The sequence below is a fragment of the Sapajus apella genome, unplaced genomic scaffold (assembly GCF_009761245.1).
Source record: "Sapajus apella isolate SASKATOON/1434 unplaced genomic scaffold, GSC_monkey_1.0 scaffold42, whole genome shotgun sequence".
Lineage (NCBI taxonomy): Eukaryota > Metazoa > Chordata > Mammalia > Primates > Cebidae > Sapajus > Sapajus apella.
This window is the reverse complement of record NW_022436982.1, coordinates 15,209,929-15,226,566: the sequence shown is the minus strand read 5'-3', so window position 1 is coordinate 15,226,566 and position 16,638 is coordinate 15,209,929. Positions and strand designations below refer to the sequence as shown.

The 16,638-nt window shown below is 38.5% G+C and overlaps 1 protein-coding gene across 1 annotated transcript in view; it reads left to right on the top strand.

Annotated features, from left to right (window-relative positions):
* ADAMTSL1 (ADAMTS like 1) overlaps positions 1-16,638 on the top strand; it is a 423,754-nt gene that overhangs the window by 21,147 nt on the left and 385,969 nt on the right. The window contains 1 exon segment of the mRNA XM_032300230.1: positions 15,642-15,769. Within this exon segment, the coding sequence (XP_032156121.1) occupies positions 15,642-15,769 (128 nt within the window).

Sequence of the window (16,638 nt, the reverse complement as noted above, 5' to 3'; positions counted from 1 at the left end):
AGGTAATTTGAACGTATAGACAGAGTTGACAATCACTGATCTAACTGAATATTTAAAAGGTTCCAAAAACCTCTTAACCGTTAGGGGACGTATCTCTTATCTTTGAAGATGCTTTATAAACCCCACTCCTTCCTGTGAATATCAAAAACTTAGAAGCCCCTTGTCCCTAAAATAGGGACAATATACTGATTGCAGGAACTTCTGTAGTCTATTTGGATGTGCTTTGTGAATTGTAAGTATGTGTGTGAGAGGAAGGGTTCTGATGCATAATGTGAAGATGGTCATCCTATCCTGTTACAAAGCATGCACAAAGATTCAGAAATCCTCCAGTCAACAGGATGTCATATAATCTGAAGTATAATCCATCATCCATTTGAATGTATAAACTTTTCATTCAAAAACAGGAACCATGAACATGTTAAATCATTTTGTACAAGATAGAAGAAATTAAAACCTTCCTGAGCCCGATTTGAAGGGACAAAATAAAACAGACACATTGAAAGCATTCAGTCTTCTGCACAGACTAGTCACCTCACCTTTTATTTTATTTATTTTTCTTTTTCTACATGGCCATTGCGTGAGATTAAGTATTTGGTCATATTTCCCACTGCTGTCCTCAGAGATAAGAATTTAATTCTTCTCTGAATGGCCAATTTACCCATCTGTATCCTTCTTACTTAATTGCATAAAGACATCCTAAATTCCTCTCATCTGTGGAGGAAGTGATTGTAACCTGGCTTTCTCTCCTATCCTTTAACAGCAATTCTCAGTTCCCCCTTTTTCCTAAAATGCCCATAAACCTTCAATGCCTCATAAGAGTATTATGAGGACCAAATGAGTATGTGTAAGTACTTTGAAAACTGTAAAGCCTCAGTCATCTCGTGCTCAAAAGCCTTCACTGGCTCCAGCTGTCTGGAGTCAACTCAAGGACCAATTCCTTAGCTGGGACTCAAGGCACTATCCCAAGCCATCATTCCTACCTTATGTTCAGCTGTTTTATCACGTGTCCTGCACACTGAGAGCCATGCCACAGAGGAACTGGCCTGGCCAGAGCTGGAAGCAGGCTGGGGTGCCACTTGTGTATCACATAGAAGGCCACAGCAAGAAGAGTCTGAATGAGGGAACTAGCAGAGAGAGGGAACAGAAGGAAGCTACACAGCAGAAGTAGAACAGGTGGCACGGGCAATTGATTGGAGGGAGGCAGGGGGGCGGGTAGGTGAAGGGCGTGAGGAGGAAGACAGAGGAGGCTGGAGAAAGGGGAAATGTTGTATGGCAATGTCTGTATGTTCATCACTATGTTGGGGGAAGGACTGCTAAAAGATTGGGACTCCAAATATCGAGCTTGGTTTTGGATCTGCTGAGTTTAAAGTATCAAGAAGGCATCCAGGTAAGTGGAACTAGACTCCTGAATATTGAAAGAGATATAGATTTGTAATTCACCTGCAAGGAGAAGACAATTCAAATGAGGAAAGTGGAAAAGATCAATTGGAGCACAGAGAGAAGAACAGGGGCCCAAGGAAAGAACCTTGGGGATGACAGCATTTGCTAGTCAGGATGAGTAAGAAAAGGCAGGGGACAGAACAGGGGAGAACTCGCTGCCAAGGAAGCCAGGGGAGCATATTCCGCAGCAAGATGGGAAGGAAGGTCGTAGAATGTGGTGAACTACAGGATGCTGATGAATTTCAGAGGAGCCACGTCAGCCAAGGGGTGAGCAAAAGCCAGATTACAAAGCACTGGAGAATTCGGGGGTACTGGGGAAGTGGGTTCAGTGAACATGGATCAGTCTTTCAAGAAGTGTAGAACTGAAAGGAAGGGAGGCAGGAGACAGGTTAAACCTCACCACTGACAAAGTGGAGGGTCAAGGCAGGAAAGTACAAAGCTGGAGCTATGTGATAAAAGTGAGCTTGGTTTTAATAAAAAGAGAAAGTGCTTTCGTCTTAATAGCTCAAAGAATGCTGATAGCAGCCGTGTGTGAAATTGATTTCTGAGGCCCAGCACCAGAGACAGAGAGGCTGTGAGGCAAATGGGGTAGTAAACCATGATTTAGCACCTTCACTTTCTCTGCTTATTACAAAACAGGCTTTAAAAAAGATGCCTGTGGTGCGCCTCAGCAATCTCGATATTGTCTGTGGTCAAGCTCCATTTTAATATATTCCTGAGGCATTTTAGTCATTCTAACACTGCTTGAGGCATTAATCTATTAACTTTTCACATTGCTAAGTATGTTAATGCAATGTATTTAAATATTATTTGTCTATTAAACAATATTGAATGATGCAGAAGAAAAAAAACTTCTTGCTGAAAACAGGCGACAGAAAGCATCTAAAAATGCTTACTCATTGAAACTACAATTAAGCTTTATAAACTCTCAAGGTATTTGCTTCTACGTTGCAAGCATTGAGAGCCAGAGAGGGCTCACAAGAATCACAGAATCGTGTCATGTTTCACGTACTATTAATAATAAACATTTAATAAGCGGTTTTGCAAATGCCTCCTGAACATGATCATTTAATTTACAAATTAGAAGATGGTATTACTTCCCATATATACAATACCTGGGTGATATTTTTCAGTTTTAAATGCCAACAGTACACGGAATTTAGCCCACCCTAAAATGTAAATATTTCTGTTGAACTTGACTGGAAGATAAGAAGAGATGACTCTAATCACCATTATTATTATTTTCCATTTTAATACAAGTAGAGCTGTACTATTTACAGATAATGATGACAAATTATACTGGCCCAGGAAGGACAGGTTCTTTTAGAAAGTTACTTTAAATAAGGCATTTACCCTACAGTCCACTCTGGACAAGATCTTAAAAAGTTGTAGGCTCTCATGTTTTTGAAATAAATACCTATTTAACTAGAGAAGGCATGGCCTGATTGCTGTAGTTGCAACAAAAGCTATACTAAGACAATAGTAACTGACTCTCATTTATTATTGATAAAGGGCTTAATACATAGGAAAGTATTTTTTAAAAAAACACTCTATACAGTATGGAAGCACAATAACGGAGTTTCTGTTTTGATACAAAACAAAGTATAGCAGGAAAATTATTGATATAGCCCATTATAACACAAACATCACAGGAAGAAAAAAAAACATCATTCCTTAACACTTGGTTAGGAATTAAGTCAATACAGAAATCGAAAACCATCAAATAAAGCTAGCTTTTGTCTCATCATTGGGGAGGCTTCTGCTTACAAGTATTTATTGCTTTACAAAGTATTAAAGAGTAAATGCTTATTAATAAAAAGTATAGAGTATAATTTATTATTCAGAAGTCACTTTAGGGTCTGCCATAGATTCTGGATGCAGAAAATTGCATTAGTAAAGAAAGCCCTAACAGAGATTCTCTGTTTCAAGAGTTGCTTTGTAACAAAACAGTTTTTAGGACTGAAGCCGTGGGACTACCGCTACTTGTATTTCATTTAGTAATTGCACTGCACAATGTTTTTTCATATATTAGCACCTTTATTTAAAAAAAAAAAAAACTGAGTTTTATAGAGCAAATCCTCATGTCCCATTTTACAAATTAGCAAATTGATTTGTAAATATGCTTAAATGAAAGACTAATTTAGAATTCTAGGCATTTTTGTGGCTAGACGTGTCTTAGAAATTATCTAGCTGAAATTTCTTTCTGTGTAAGTGACTAACCTGAGGCCCAGAAAACTAAGTTGCCTAAAATACCACAATGGCAAAGTCAAAATACAACAAAAACACCACAGTGGCCAAATCCTGTTGTCTAGATTGTGTCCCTGTTTAGAAGTTTTTGCTATCAATATTATATATGTACACTCTGAAACATTTTAAAATTAAGAGTGCTCACCAAAAACTCAGCTGAACAGTAAATATCCATTAAACATTAAACTCTGTCTCAAGCCCTGTGTTAGACATTAGAGGTTAAGCTCAGTATCACCTGGTCCCTAACTTCAATAGTACTTCAAGAACATCATATTTATATTTTGCCTCTATTAGTTTCTTTTAACATCAGAGCTCTATTATTTGAATTGCAAGATTTATTTTTACAGAAAATCTAATGGAAATATATTCTCCTGAGTGCAAAACTCTGACTTTAAAATGCAGGTCAAGATTTGCTTCTATCAGGTTATTTTTCCTGATTAATTCTGCTCATTTTTACATCTTTCTGTGATCTATGGTTATCTACATACTGCACTAATTTTTACACTCATTAAAATATGACTTCATAAGTATGCTTTACTTCTTGTTAATTGGTAGAGGGCTGTGCTTTTAATTAAGTCAGGACATCCTCACCCACCTCTCTTCATTCCCATTCCCAGTGCTCCTCCTAATCCCAGCACACGCATCTTCAAAAGCACGGCTTCCCAAGTGCTGCAGAAGGATGCCAACTGTTTACCTGGTGATGAGGGCCCTTTGGCAGCAAGCGTCTAGGACTTGGATTAAGCTAGATTAAGCCAAGATGTGACAGGTTAATCATCTTTCAGCTTTACACATTTTGGGTAAATTTAGAGTTGGCATAAAAAGACATGTGAATAAGCAGAAATGTGATCCTTCTTTTTTTCCCCATGGCTCAGAATCGTTTTTGTCCTCTTCTATTCCCTTGTTTATCTGCAGCTTCTGCATATATTTTTCCGTCTGTCTTTAGATAATCTGAATGTATGTGGACAAGAGTGAAAGCTGACAGCTATTATGGATTACACATTCAACTGCAACTTGTCCTTGCCTGCTTTGTGTTAATCATTCGTTTAACGAATATTCACTGAGACCGATTACGTATCTGGTGTTCCACAAGCCACTGGGCATATTCGGAGGCATATTCATCTCTGTCACAGCCCTAAAGAAGTACACAGTCCACTTCTGGGGATAGATGTGTAAACAAGTTACTAACTACACTGGGTGGCTGAGAAATGCTAAAACAGCCATGTGAATCAAGTCCTAGCAATATGCTCAAAACACACAGGATGGCCGGGCACAGTGGCTCACACCTGTAATCCCAGCACTTTGGGAGGCGGAGGCAGGGAGATCACCTGAGGTCAGGAGTTCCACACCAGCCTGGCCAACATGGTGAACTCCCATCTCTGCTAAAAATACAAAAATTAGTTGGGTGTGGTGGTGGGCGCCTGTAATCCCAGCTATACAGGAGACTGAGACAAGCGAATTGCTTGAACTCAGGAGGCGGAGGTTGCAGTGAGCAGAGATCGCAGCACTGCACTCTAGTCTGGGCAACAAAGCAAGACTCTGTCTCAAAAATAAAAATAAAAAAATAAAAAACACAGGACAAGCAGCGATTGATTCCACCTAGAGATTAGAGAAATTTTAACTAGAAGATGGCAGTGCTGTTACGTTTTAAGGCAGGAGCAGGAGTACACAAGTCGAATGAAGTAAAAAGATGTGAGCAAGATGGTTGAGGAGGGGAATCTACGTACTACCAAGATCATCATGACCCGATTACCAGATGTCCTCACAGCACAGTGTGACTGAGAACCAATTTCTGGAGCATAAGGGACATGTATGATCAGGAAAAGCAGAAATGAATCTAGAATGTTGATATAGGGCCAGTTTACAAAGGGTCTTATATGCTATGCTAATAACTTAGACTTTAATCCTAAACCCAATGGCTTTTAACCTTTTTTGGAGAATTTGATAAAAGCTATAAATCCTCTCTCTAAAAGTATGGTAACACATATATGCTCAAAATGTGGCATGGAGTTTCTGAGAGTTCACAGCCCATCTGGAATTTATTAATATTACTAGGTCCCACCAGCTTTAGGCAGTGGAGCCATAGAAAGCCTCCTAGCAAGGAGTGAACAGTTGAGTTTTGTATTCTAGCAAGATAACTGGCGCTGATAAAGAGGACAGATTGGTGGGAAGAGAGGCTGGAGGTCAAAAACACCAGATGGGAAGTTGATTGTGAAGTGCCAGGCATAAATGGTAGAACCAGAATTAATCAGTGAAAGCAAGATTGGTTGGGCTGAGAATGGACAAGAGAGGCATTTCAGAAATGGAACTGAAAAGACTTGATGTCTGATTAATTATAAATGCTGTTCAGCGGTTAAATATTTTATTGTTATCTTTATCTTACCCACTACACTGTAAATCCTCTAAAGGTGTTGCTGACTCAAGTTGAACTCAGGAAATGAGCAGAAATGAAATTTCACATTCATGTGAAAGCAACAGGTCCTTCTAAAAGCCAAGAAGCAGAGGGCTATGGGGTAGGGTAGTGACTTCTGAGGGTAATCACTGCTTATAGACACAAAATCAAATAAGGAGCTGTTGAAAATAGTAAACCTGAGTGGCGCAGTGATTAACTTATTGGTTGCCATCTCTACCTTATGTGGTTTCCTAGCACCAGCGCATCTCCTGGATTGCTAAGAAACCAGGTGGGTTTACTTTACATTCATAATGGAGAAGCATGATGAGCACCTCAAAATCACCTGCCAAAACTGCAAAATTTGCCAAACTCTTCCAAGTATCCAAGCTGCTGCATGTAGCTACAGCTTCAGGTTAAACTAAAGGAAAATGTTATCTATTTAAGGCACAAAGATGGTAATTGAGAGAGCTACTGCTTTTTAGAACAAAGTCATCTAAGTTGCAGGTGTAGAGTTTTTGATGGAATTCATCTCCTAGTGTGTTTGTGAAGGCAGAGGAGTGATACATATCTGAGCTGGAGAACACAAGAAAATCCCTGAAATTGAAATCACTTGGCAATTTTAAGTAACTAGGTATTTCTCATGCTCTTGCTTTCTCCCCGACGTTATGCTTACTCTGTGCCCTAAGTACCTTATTGAGAGAGAAATGACAAATACGTAAAGATTTAAAAAATAAACTTCCAAAGCATTTTGTCATTGATTAAATATTTGTTGAAATCTCACATTTTCTTCAAATAATTCTTAATTCAATAACTGTAGATAACTCAAAAATAGAAAGCAACACCCCTGCCTTCAAAGGGCTTCCAGTTTAATTGGAGAGATAATTGTTATACAGAATGATAATCCCAAAGAACTACAAAGTCTTGTTTTAATTCATTCTGTACTGATTCTTCATAAATTGATGCTACATAATGAGGCATCAAGTAACTGCAGGTTAAGCCGAATATTGCAATACTAAGAGTTTATTCTTCTATTTTTTCTGAGTAAAGAGAACTGAACTTAAGCAAAAGTAGGCAAGAATGTAAAAAAGAAGAAAGCATGATATTAAGCCAGAAAATGTTTTAAAGTTCAATGCCACACATCCTACAATCTCCGGATGGCATTTAAGAGAGAAAGCATCCAGTCATGAGTATAGGAATAGAACCTAAATCACATCCAGCATCCCGTGGAGCTTCATTCAGAACTATTACACCATATTTTTTTCTTGGCTCAGATGGCATAATAGTCAACTCAAGAAGACATAAAATTCTACTAAAACTGAAAGCTGATTTGTCTGAGCGTGACATGAAGTTAACTAGTCATTTCTTGCAACTTCCTGGTTATCAGTTATAATTTGGGTTTTTTGCCCCAAACCCTAAACCATATTAATCTATTAACATTCCAGTTTCCTCAGCAAATCACAAAATGAGATTTTTCTCCAGCAGGAATTCTTTCTCTATGATTCCAAACCCCAACATGTGCTCTCCAGAGCCTCAGATGTTTCCTTAGTTCTACAGATGTTTTGTAAATTCATTTCAGCTAAATTTGCCAGCACTGCAGAAAGTATCTATGGCTGATTGGAGTCACAGTTTGGACGGAGCTCGAGTTAGATTAGATGGAAATGGAAACTAAAACTTCTAACTGGCTCTCCAGGAAGTCAGGAATTCACAAAAAGAGCAGAGAAGGAATTTCGTTTGAGGGGGTGTTTCAAACATGCCTGTTTTGGAGGAGTGGAGGGTGTGGAAGCCCTGGGGGCTGATTCTTCACTGTTTTCCTTGGTGTTGGGCCTACATATCATTTTCCACTGGAGATTTGTTTTCTTTTCTAAGTATAGGGAAAAGAAAACAACAACAGCAGCAGCAGCAGCAGCAACCAGGAGCAGTTGCTTCATTTTTAGAACTCCCGGTAAAATGGAGTTTCGCTAATGTTTCACACCTGAGCTGAAATAGTATCAGGATTTAGAATATCCCTATGGTGCATGGGCCAGGAAGATGATGACTTCCTTCAAAAACATGAAATAAATGCATTTTTGAAATGACTATAGTTTCTACAGGGTACAGTTCTCCTGTTGTCTACTTTTCCTTTGTAAAATACATGAAATTACCAGCTTCAGCCTTCTCCTAATTGAGCACTCCCTCAATCTAGAAGTTCAGCTAGTATAGTTGCTATTATAAAGCAAATTATTATCATGGAAAAAGTGAACCAGACTGGCAGGCTATTTCTAGTAGAAAATCTCCTTAAGTCTTCCAAATTAAAAGAGTTTGAAATCTCTATCAGAAAAAAATACATTATAATATTTATGTTAGTATTCTATCAGCCTTAAAGCAGTTATAGTGTTTCCATTTGCTAGGTTTGTACTTTTAAAGTAATAGAAACTGACAGTGATCAAATATTTTATCTGTGCCTTCCCTTGAGATAAGCTGATTCAAAATATTCAATGGTCTATCGAAAATTTCCTGAATATTAACCTTTGTTCATATCAGCAATTATTGATTTTAATTCAACTGGCTGTGAAATTGTGTTCTGTTGGGGCTTTCCAAAATGCCCAGAGGTTTCTCAGCAGTTTTCTTGATGAGCTATAATCCAGCCTTGACCTCGGATAGAATACAAAATAAAATCAAGTTACCATAGTTCTGAAATGAAAACCTTACTGAAGTATTTGACATTGAACAGAGTCAGAATTTTGTTTCCTAAAAAGTGATGAAGCTGTCTTAATTTCATCTCCAAATTGTTATCCCAGGTTGAGAAGGAATTCTGAGAACAAAATAATTTTTAAAAAGAAAAGCAGCAGCATTCATTGTCATTTTATACTAAATTCCCTTACTGATAAATATTGTTTGGAAAGGAAAGGTCAAAAATATGAGGCTAGGCAGAAAAAAAATGATATAAACATAAAACCTGGCTTTACCAGATATTAGCTATGTGACGTGAGTGTGTGTGCGCGTGCATTTACGGCATGGTGAAGGGACAGGGAGAGAGAAAATAATTGGCACGAATAGGCCAGAAACTGTGCTAGGTACTTCGCATGTGCTCTCTCTGTTAATCACCCTATTAGAAGAGGTATCAATGTTCCCATTTTTCTTTTTTTTTTTGAGACGGAATTTCACCCTTGTTGCCCAGGCTGGAGTGCAATGGCATGACCTCGGCTCACTGCAGCCTTTTCCTCCTGGGTTCAAGCGACCGTCATGCCTCAGCCTCCCTCCCAAGTAGCTGGGGTTACAGGCGTGCACCACCACACCCAGCTAATTTTTTTGCATTATTTTTGGTAGAGGCAGGGTTTCACCATGTTGGTCAGGCTGGACTCCAACTTCTGACCTCAGGTGATCCGCCTGCCTCAGCCTCCCAAAGTGCTGGGATTACAGACATGAGCCACCACGCCCAGCCAATGCTCCCATTTTACACATGAAGAAACTCTGGCTCAATGAGATCTGACATGTCTATGTCGAGTTTACCAGTATATGACTAGGAAAGTCTATCTCACTACAAAGTCTGTGCTCATTCTCCTGCAGCATGATTCAGGCTTTTCAACCTCACAGCCTCAATTTTCTTATTTGTAAAATAGGTGGAAAAAATTCCCACCTAACCTGGCTCATTATGAGGATTAAACACAATCATTTTTCTAAATCCTGTCATGCTTCCTGGCATGTAGGTACTTAAGAAATCCCAGTATTGCCTCACCGTCAACTTTTCAGACTTAGGTGCAGTTAGGTGCCTTAGCAGGAATGTGCAAAAGTGCACCCAAATGTGTGCATAGATGCAGAGAAAGCAAAAGGGAGACAGGTACCCAAAAGTCCTCCCTTGGCCTGTATTGCTTTTACACCTTGTTATAGAATTGACTCTTCTCTTCAGTAGCAAGGGACAGGCTTCATGCAGTGGCCTCTGAAAGACCATGCACTGTGTCACTGGCAGTTCATCATATCTCCCAAAAGTGCAGCTGTGATAAGAACCAGATGATCCAAATTTCCTAAGCAAAGCCAGCAGCAAATATCATCTGGGAAGGCGCATGCCTCAGTCTCCACACACCATGCTCTTTAAGAAAGTACATCAAAAAGCTAATGGACTTTTACAAGAGCCCAGTTACTGCTTAATGTCTGTGAGCTCTCAGGAGCAGGGAATCACAACCCCTACCACGTACAGTTGGCTGCAGAACCAGTATTCCAAGTTGTTAAAGAAACCAAGGATTAGATAAGATTTATAGAAACCTGGTGTGGGTAGGGCAGCTGAAATGGAATCTGCAGATTTGTTTCCAAAGCTTCAGACATGACCAGGATGTTTCTGTGTATAGATTGCTCGACTTGGCATGGGCAGACCACAGGAAAAATGGTTCTCTCATCATTGGAGGAGTTGCCCCTCTTTTTAATATAGAAGTGTGTGACATCCCTTTGATACAGTCACATACACAGCTCTAGATAGCTTAAGCTAAATGCTGTCTGTCTGGAAGAGGAAACCAGAGGTTCAGGTACCTTCTTGATGATCTTAAAATTGTAAGCGCTGCTCTTTGCCTTGTCACATAGCCCGTTTTGTTACTTTGGAGGATCTGTTGACATCTTGAAAATGCTTCTCTTTGATTATAACTTCAGCTGTTATATGACTTCAATTTTACGAAAAACTATCAAGCATTTCCTCAGCACCTACATTTTTTTCATTTAATTTTATATATCTTGACCTCTTGTTATAACATTTGGAAAAAATATTTTCCAAGTACCTTGTAGATGTGTGTCTCTGAGCAAATACAACTCTAGTCTTTCAACTGCTAATTTCTGCTTCATCTTATATCTTTCATGTATTTGATAATCTGTCCAGGTTCCAATGAAAGAGGCTGTGGATAAGTGGTACACAGAGGTCATTCTAAGGTGAAGTATCTATTGGGCAGTGAGCTGCAGGGAAAATAGAGCTTCATGTGATTACTCAAATTGTTTAACTACTTGTAGCTGTCAACCTTGGAGCTGTTCACCTGAGACCTTGTTGCTGCAATTGGCCCCGTAATCAACCACAAAACTATCAGATGAAAAGCACGTTTAGATAAGCCAGTAATGGCAAGAACATGACACCATTCAGAGGTTGATGGATGTAGAAGAGCTCTTCTAGTATTTGTAGGAGGCATGTAATGATCTGTGACCACAATCTGTATTTCATGCAATTGGCATTCACTGAGGCTAAGAACGTCTTGACTGGCCAACAACAATGGGTCAATGGAATTGGGAGATTGATTGCTGAGTTTCTGACGAGGCAGCAGTTGATTTAGGAGTCTTAATCAACACTACATTTAAGGTCAGTATGTAGCACCAAAGATCTAAAAGTGGCTGAACTGTTTGTAAATTGAATAACTCAAGAGGTATAATCAATTTTCGTAAAATTATAGAGCCCAAACTCAGGCACTTCTTCTGTCAGTGTTCACTGGATTTCTCAAATGCTAGATCAAAACAGCTGCCAAATGTCTATTCTCACTGATCCAATGCCTATAAAGTAAAATAGTTGCTAAAATAAGAAAGGGCTTTATAACAGCTTTGTCCCTCAAGTTTAATATGAGATGCAGTTTAGAGTTTTTATGATAAATCTCCTACCGGTGAAACATTGCCTTACATAAAGAACTGAATGGTTCTTCTTTCTTTGTCATTGATATTAATAAAGATTAGCATCTCACAGGACATTGCTGCTGAAATTTCCAGCAGTGGGGTCAGGGATAATCTCTTGAACACTGTGTTCAATAGCATCCATGACCTTCCTTTTGAGACATTGAATTAAAATATTAAATTTAATTCAAGACGTTGAATTGAAATATTGGTGTGATGAAAATCGTATTGAAAAACATTGGCTGGCCTGTATAGAAAAGCTTAGATTTTTAATTTCAGAAGCAATCAGCATTACTTTTAGGCAACACATTATCTACTCTATTTTTCTTCTGCCTCCGTTTCCCCTGCTAGAAGCAATTCAAAGTTTACACTTTAGAAAATTGCTACTGTAAAGTTAAAAGGACGGTACATTCAAAAGTAAAAGAGAAATGGGGCCAAGCATGATGGCTCATGCCTGTAATGCCAGCAGTTTGGGAGGCTAGGGTGGGTGGATAGCTTGAGCTCAGGAGTTCAAGACCAGCATGGGCAACATGACGAATCCTCATGTCTATGAAAAATATAAAACTTAGCCTGGTATGGTGGCAAGCACCTGTAGTCCCAGCTACAGGGAGGCCAAAGTGGGTGGATCCCTTGAGCACAGGAGGTCAAGGCTGCAGTGATCATGTCACTGCACTCCAGCCTCAGCAACAAAGCAGAACACTATCTCAAAAAAAAAAAAAAGTGAAAGCGAAATAAGCATGTGTTCCTACCAGGGCAGACACAAAATTTGTGTATATAGAAGAAAGTCTTAAAAACTGCAATAAGCAAATACTTCTAGATTTTCAGTGCCCAGAAAGGCATCTCTAAAAAGCCATTTCTGGTTTTACATGTAAATACCTGGCACAGTTAAAAGAGAAATCACTTTCTCCAACATTAAACATAAATTCCATTGAAATGAATTATGTTTATTGTACTTGTTAAAAGAAAACTTGGAGTTTGTTCGACTTTGTGAAATAGACCTGTGACTTGCTTCTGCGTTTGCATGAAATCTCATTCAGAGACATCATGGGCACTTCATATGTGTACTTGGGTTAAAATGTGTACTATGTGATGAGATGATAAGATGTTTAGCAGTGGAAGATCACCGTTGAAGCTTTTAGTACTTCTTCAGACAGGGCACATGAAAAACATCAAGAAACTTTAACGCAGAGTTTGAAACAACTTGTTTTCCTAGAAAAACAAAATTACAACCATACGTTATTTACCAAACATCTTACCCAGACAACATCCAGAGGGAAACTCCCCATTTGGCATTCTGATGTTCTTATCTCACATGAAAATGAAGTTTGCACGTGAATGCTGCGTGTGTGATTTTGTTTTGTTTTGTTTTGTTTTTGCAGTTGTAGTAATGGATAGCATCAAAGTTTGTAATCACTCATTTCACTCATTTCAATTACTGCAAGAATCCTAACATTTGTGATAACAGTTTCATCAAAGTCATATTGAATTTGAGTAAAATGAGAGAAAAATTGCACAAATATATATTTGTCACACAAATAGAAACTGCTTCAGGAAAATACTGCATCTCTCAGCAGTCAGCAATCCTATCTTCTATTCACATGCAGCAAACAAAGTTAGAAGATAGACGTACAATTTTAAAAATCTGAGGGATGAATTTATTGGGCGATGGAGAAGGGATTTGGATATTTATATACCACTGGCAAAGAGCCTTTTCTCTCTCACTGTTTAAGTCCGGAAAACAGAGTACCCCATAATGCAGTGATTAATTGATTTTAATAATCTTAAAAACCAGGCTTTGGAGCTCAATATGTCCTTCCTTTCAAAAGTACCGATTTTGGGGTTACCAATGTGGCTCTGTTAACCATGCTTCGCCACATTTTGTAGGAACATAAAACTGCTGGCCGATTACATCACCAGGCAGATACAATATGACAAGAGGCTGCAAGGTCCTACTGTGGGAAAGCCATGGATTTCAGGAAGATGATACCTTACAAGCATGCTGTCTCAACTAATCTCAACAGCGGAAACCCTGGTGCCTTACCAGTGCACCTCCTGTAAACTTTCAGAGCCCATATATGTTTATACATGATATTAATAAAAAGTGATAAATAATGTTAAATAATAATAGCAACAAACACTTATACAATATAGTGTTTACTATTTAGGCCCTATGTACTTTTAAGTATGTTATGTGTATTTTTTTTTTGTGGTAGTGAAATGAATTAACACAAAAGCTACCGTTTTAACCATTTTTAAGTATATAGTTCAGAGACATTAAATACATTCACATTGTTTTGCCATCGTCACTACCATCCATCTCCAGAACTTTTCATCTTCCCTAACTGAAATTCTGTATCCATAAAACAACTCCCCATTCCCCTCTCTCCCAGTGCCCGCATTCTATTTTCTGTGTCTATGAATTTGACTATTCTAGGTACCTCAATAAGTGGAATCATGCAATATTTGTTATCCTGTGTCTGACTTCTTTAAGTTTCATTCATGTTGAACCTGTGCCTGAATTTTCTTCCTTTTTAAGGCTGAATAGTATTCCATTGTAGGTATATACCACATTTTGTTTACATATTCATCCACTCATGGACGTTTGGGTTATTTCCACTTTATGTGCTTTTTATGTATCAACTCTTTCACTGCTCACAGAGATCCATGGATTCATTCATTGTCACAGTATCTTTATTAGCTCCATTTTACGATAAGAAAACTGAAGCATATAAGATTATGTATGTACCCAAGTTTATGTAACTAGGAAGCTCTGAAACCAGCATTCCATTGCAGGCTGAGTAGATCCACCCTTCTTGCTCCTAATCACTATGCTATCTCATCTCCCTTTCAAATGATTCAGGAACCTAAGTATAGCATGTACCAGTTAGAAAACCATCTGTATAACATCCTGAGGCCAGGTTTCTGACTTAATTTTTACAGTTTTAAAAGTTCAAAGGAGTAGTCAATTTAACAACCAAACCCCATAGCAACTGATTTATGAAGGATCCCATTACTACAAAATAAAAATTAGTGCTCTACTCTGGCATTAGTTCTTAGTGGGCTAAGTTCACTTTGCTAATCTTCCTATATAATGTGTGCGTGTGTGCATGTGTGTGTGTGTGCGTGCGCGTACACAGTAGCATGGTTGTAATGTTACCCCCACTTTGTAAAAAGAAATTGGGACATAGGAAGGTGGTAATTTACTTGTTCAAGGACTCATAATAAAAAACAGAACCTGTACCTAAACTCAAATAATTTGTAACTCCAGAGCCTGTTCTTTTAACTATAGCAAAAATTGTATCTTTTTCTTGAATGTGAAGTATAGCATTGAGACCTGTACCTAACCACAAGTATCCTTACAGTAGATGGAAATTTTCCTAGAAAGCCTGCAAGGAACCAGCAAATTTGTCAAGGAGAAATCCCTGAATTATTAAAGTTACTTTGTATAGTTACTCCAATGAACAAATCTGAAAACTAGGAATAAAATTGCTTTATTAAAAAATTGTCAAGGGTATAAAATATTGTTAGATTTTGGGAAGCAGTGTTGGTGTGCACAGGCCAAGCTTCTCAGGCAGAAACACCTCTGAGAGCAGCTTCTTTCTTTTCATGAAGAGATGAAGAGTACACTCATGAACCCTAAGCAAAATTGTGACTTCAGTGCAGTTGATTTTCTTCTAACCCAAATTCCTGTTTCTGGCTTCCTTTTCCATTTATAACATTTGTACAATCTCTTGCCCACTTCAGTCATTGCCCAGGCCCCTTAAAGTCAAATATCCCTCTCCCTGAACATACAGACATTAGGAAATGAAAAAGAATCTGAGAATCTGATGCACCTTTCATTCCTAGCATGTACACATGGCCACCATGTTCACACGTACAGGCCAGTCATATTTTAGGACACATGTTTCCGGGTTCCATGGGGATATGGTGCTGACCATTCTTTCATTTCTCACAGAGTTCCAGGACAGCACGCTCCGAGGAGGACCGGGACGGCCTATGGGATGCCTGGGGCCAGTGGAGTGAGTGCTCACGCACCTGCGGGGGAGGGGCCTCCTACTCCCTGAGACGCTGCCTGAGCAGCAAGTAAGTCCTGCACCTGCTGGGGGTCTTTGTGAGAACCAGAGGTAGCAGATTTGAGGCATACTTTCCTGGTTGGGTTTATGGAGAACATTCTGTTGCTCACAGGTCCAGATAAAAGAATGAAAGGAACATACAAATAATTAAATTTGTGTTCTTGTGTATTTTTATTTGTGTTCTTAATATCCATCTCCAGCTAGGTATTTACAAACTCTTATCATATTATAAGCAATACAGAACTTACCTTCTTTACCAAGCAAATGTTATCTGTTTCATGCTAGGACTGAAAGGAGAATTTATAGTTAGAAATGGTTCTGGAATTATTAGCACTATAATATATTGCACGATATTGTTATTAGTAGCATATTGGATTTAACTGGATTTTTAGTATTACCAAGTACTTTGTGAATGAATATTGGTTTCGTTTTGTAGATGTTCTAATAGCTAGAAGTTTCTTAAGGTCATTCAGTTCAATGAATGATGAATTATGAATATAAGGGAGTTCGGAAAAATAGAAGCTTCAGTGGGAATTGGGTCAGGAATAGTGAGAGGGATGAGGAAGGCAGACGTGGGAGTGGCTAATGCATCTAAGCTGAAAGGAAAGGACCTGAGGCCTTAGGATGGAAATTTTTACTTAGAATAATAATAATTTAAAACTCCTTCTTGAGCTGTGTGTCCTGTGAATAGATCTGTCTCCAAACTATAAAATATAAAGTACCATGGTAATATTTTTAATGAAAGATTTTATTTGACAGCAAAAAGTGTTATGTATAGCAAGTAGGAGGTTTGATCAAAATTACTATATATGCTGTCTTACAAAAAATGGAAACAGAAGAAGAATTCTAGACATTTCATAAACAAATAGCAGAAAGTGA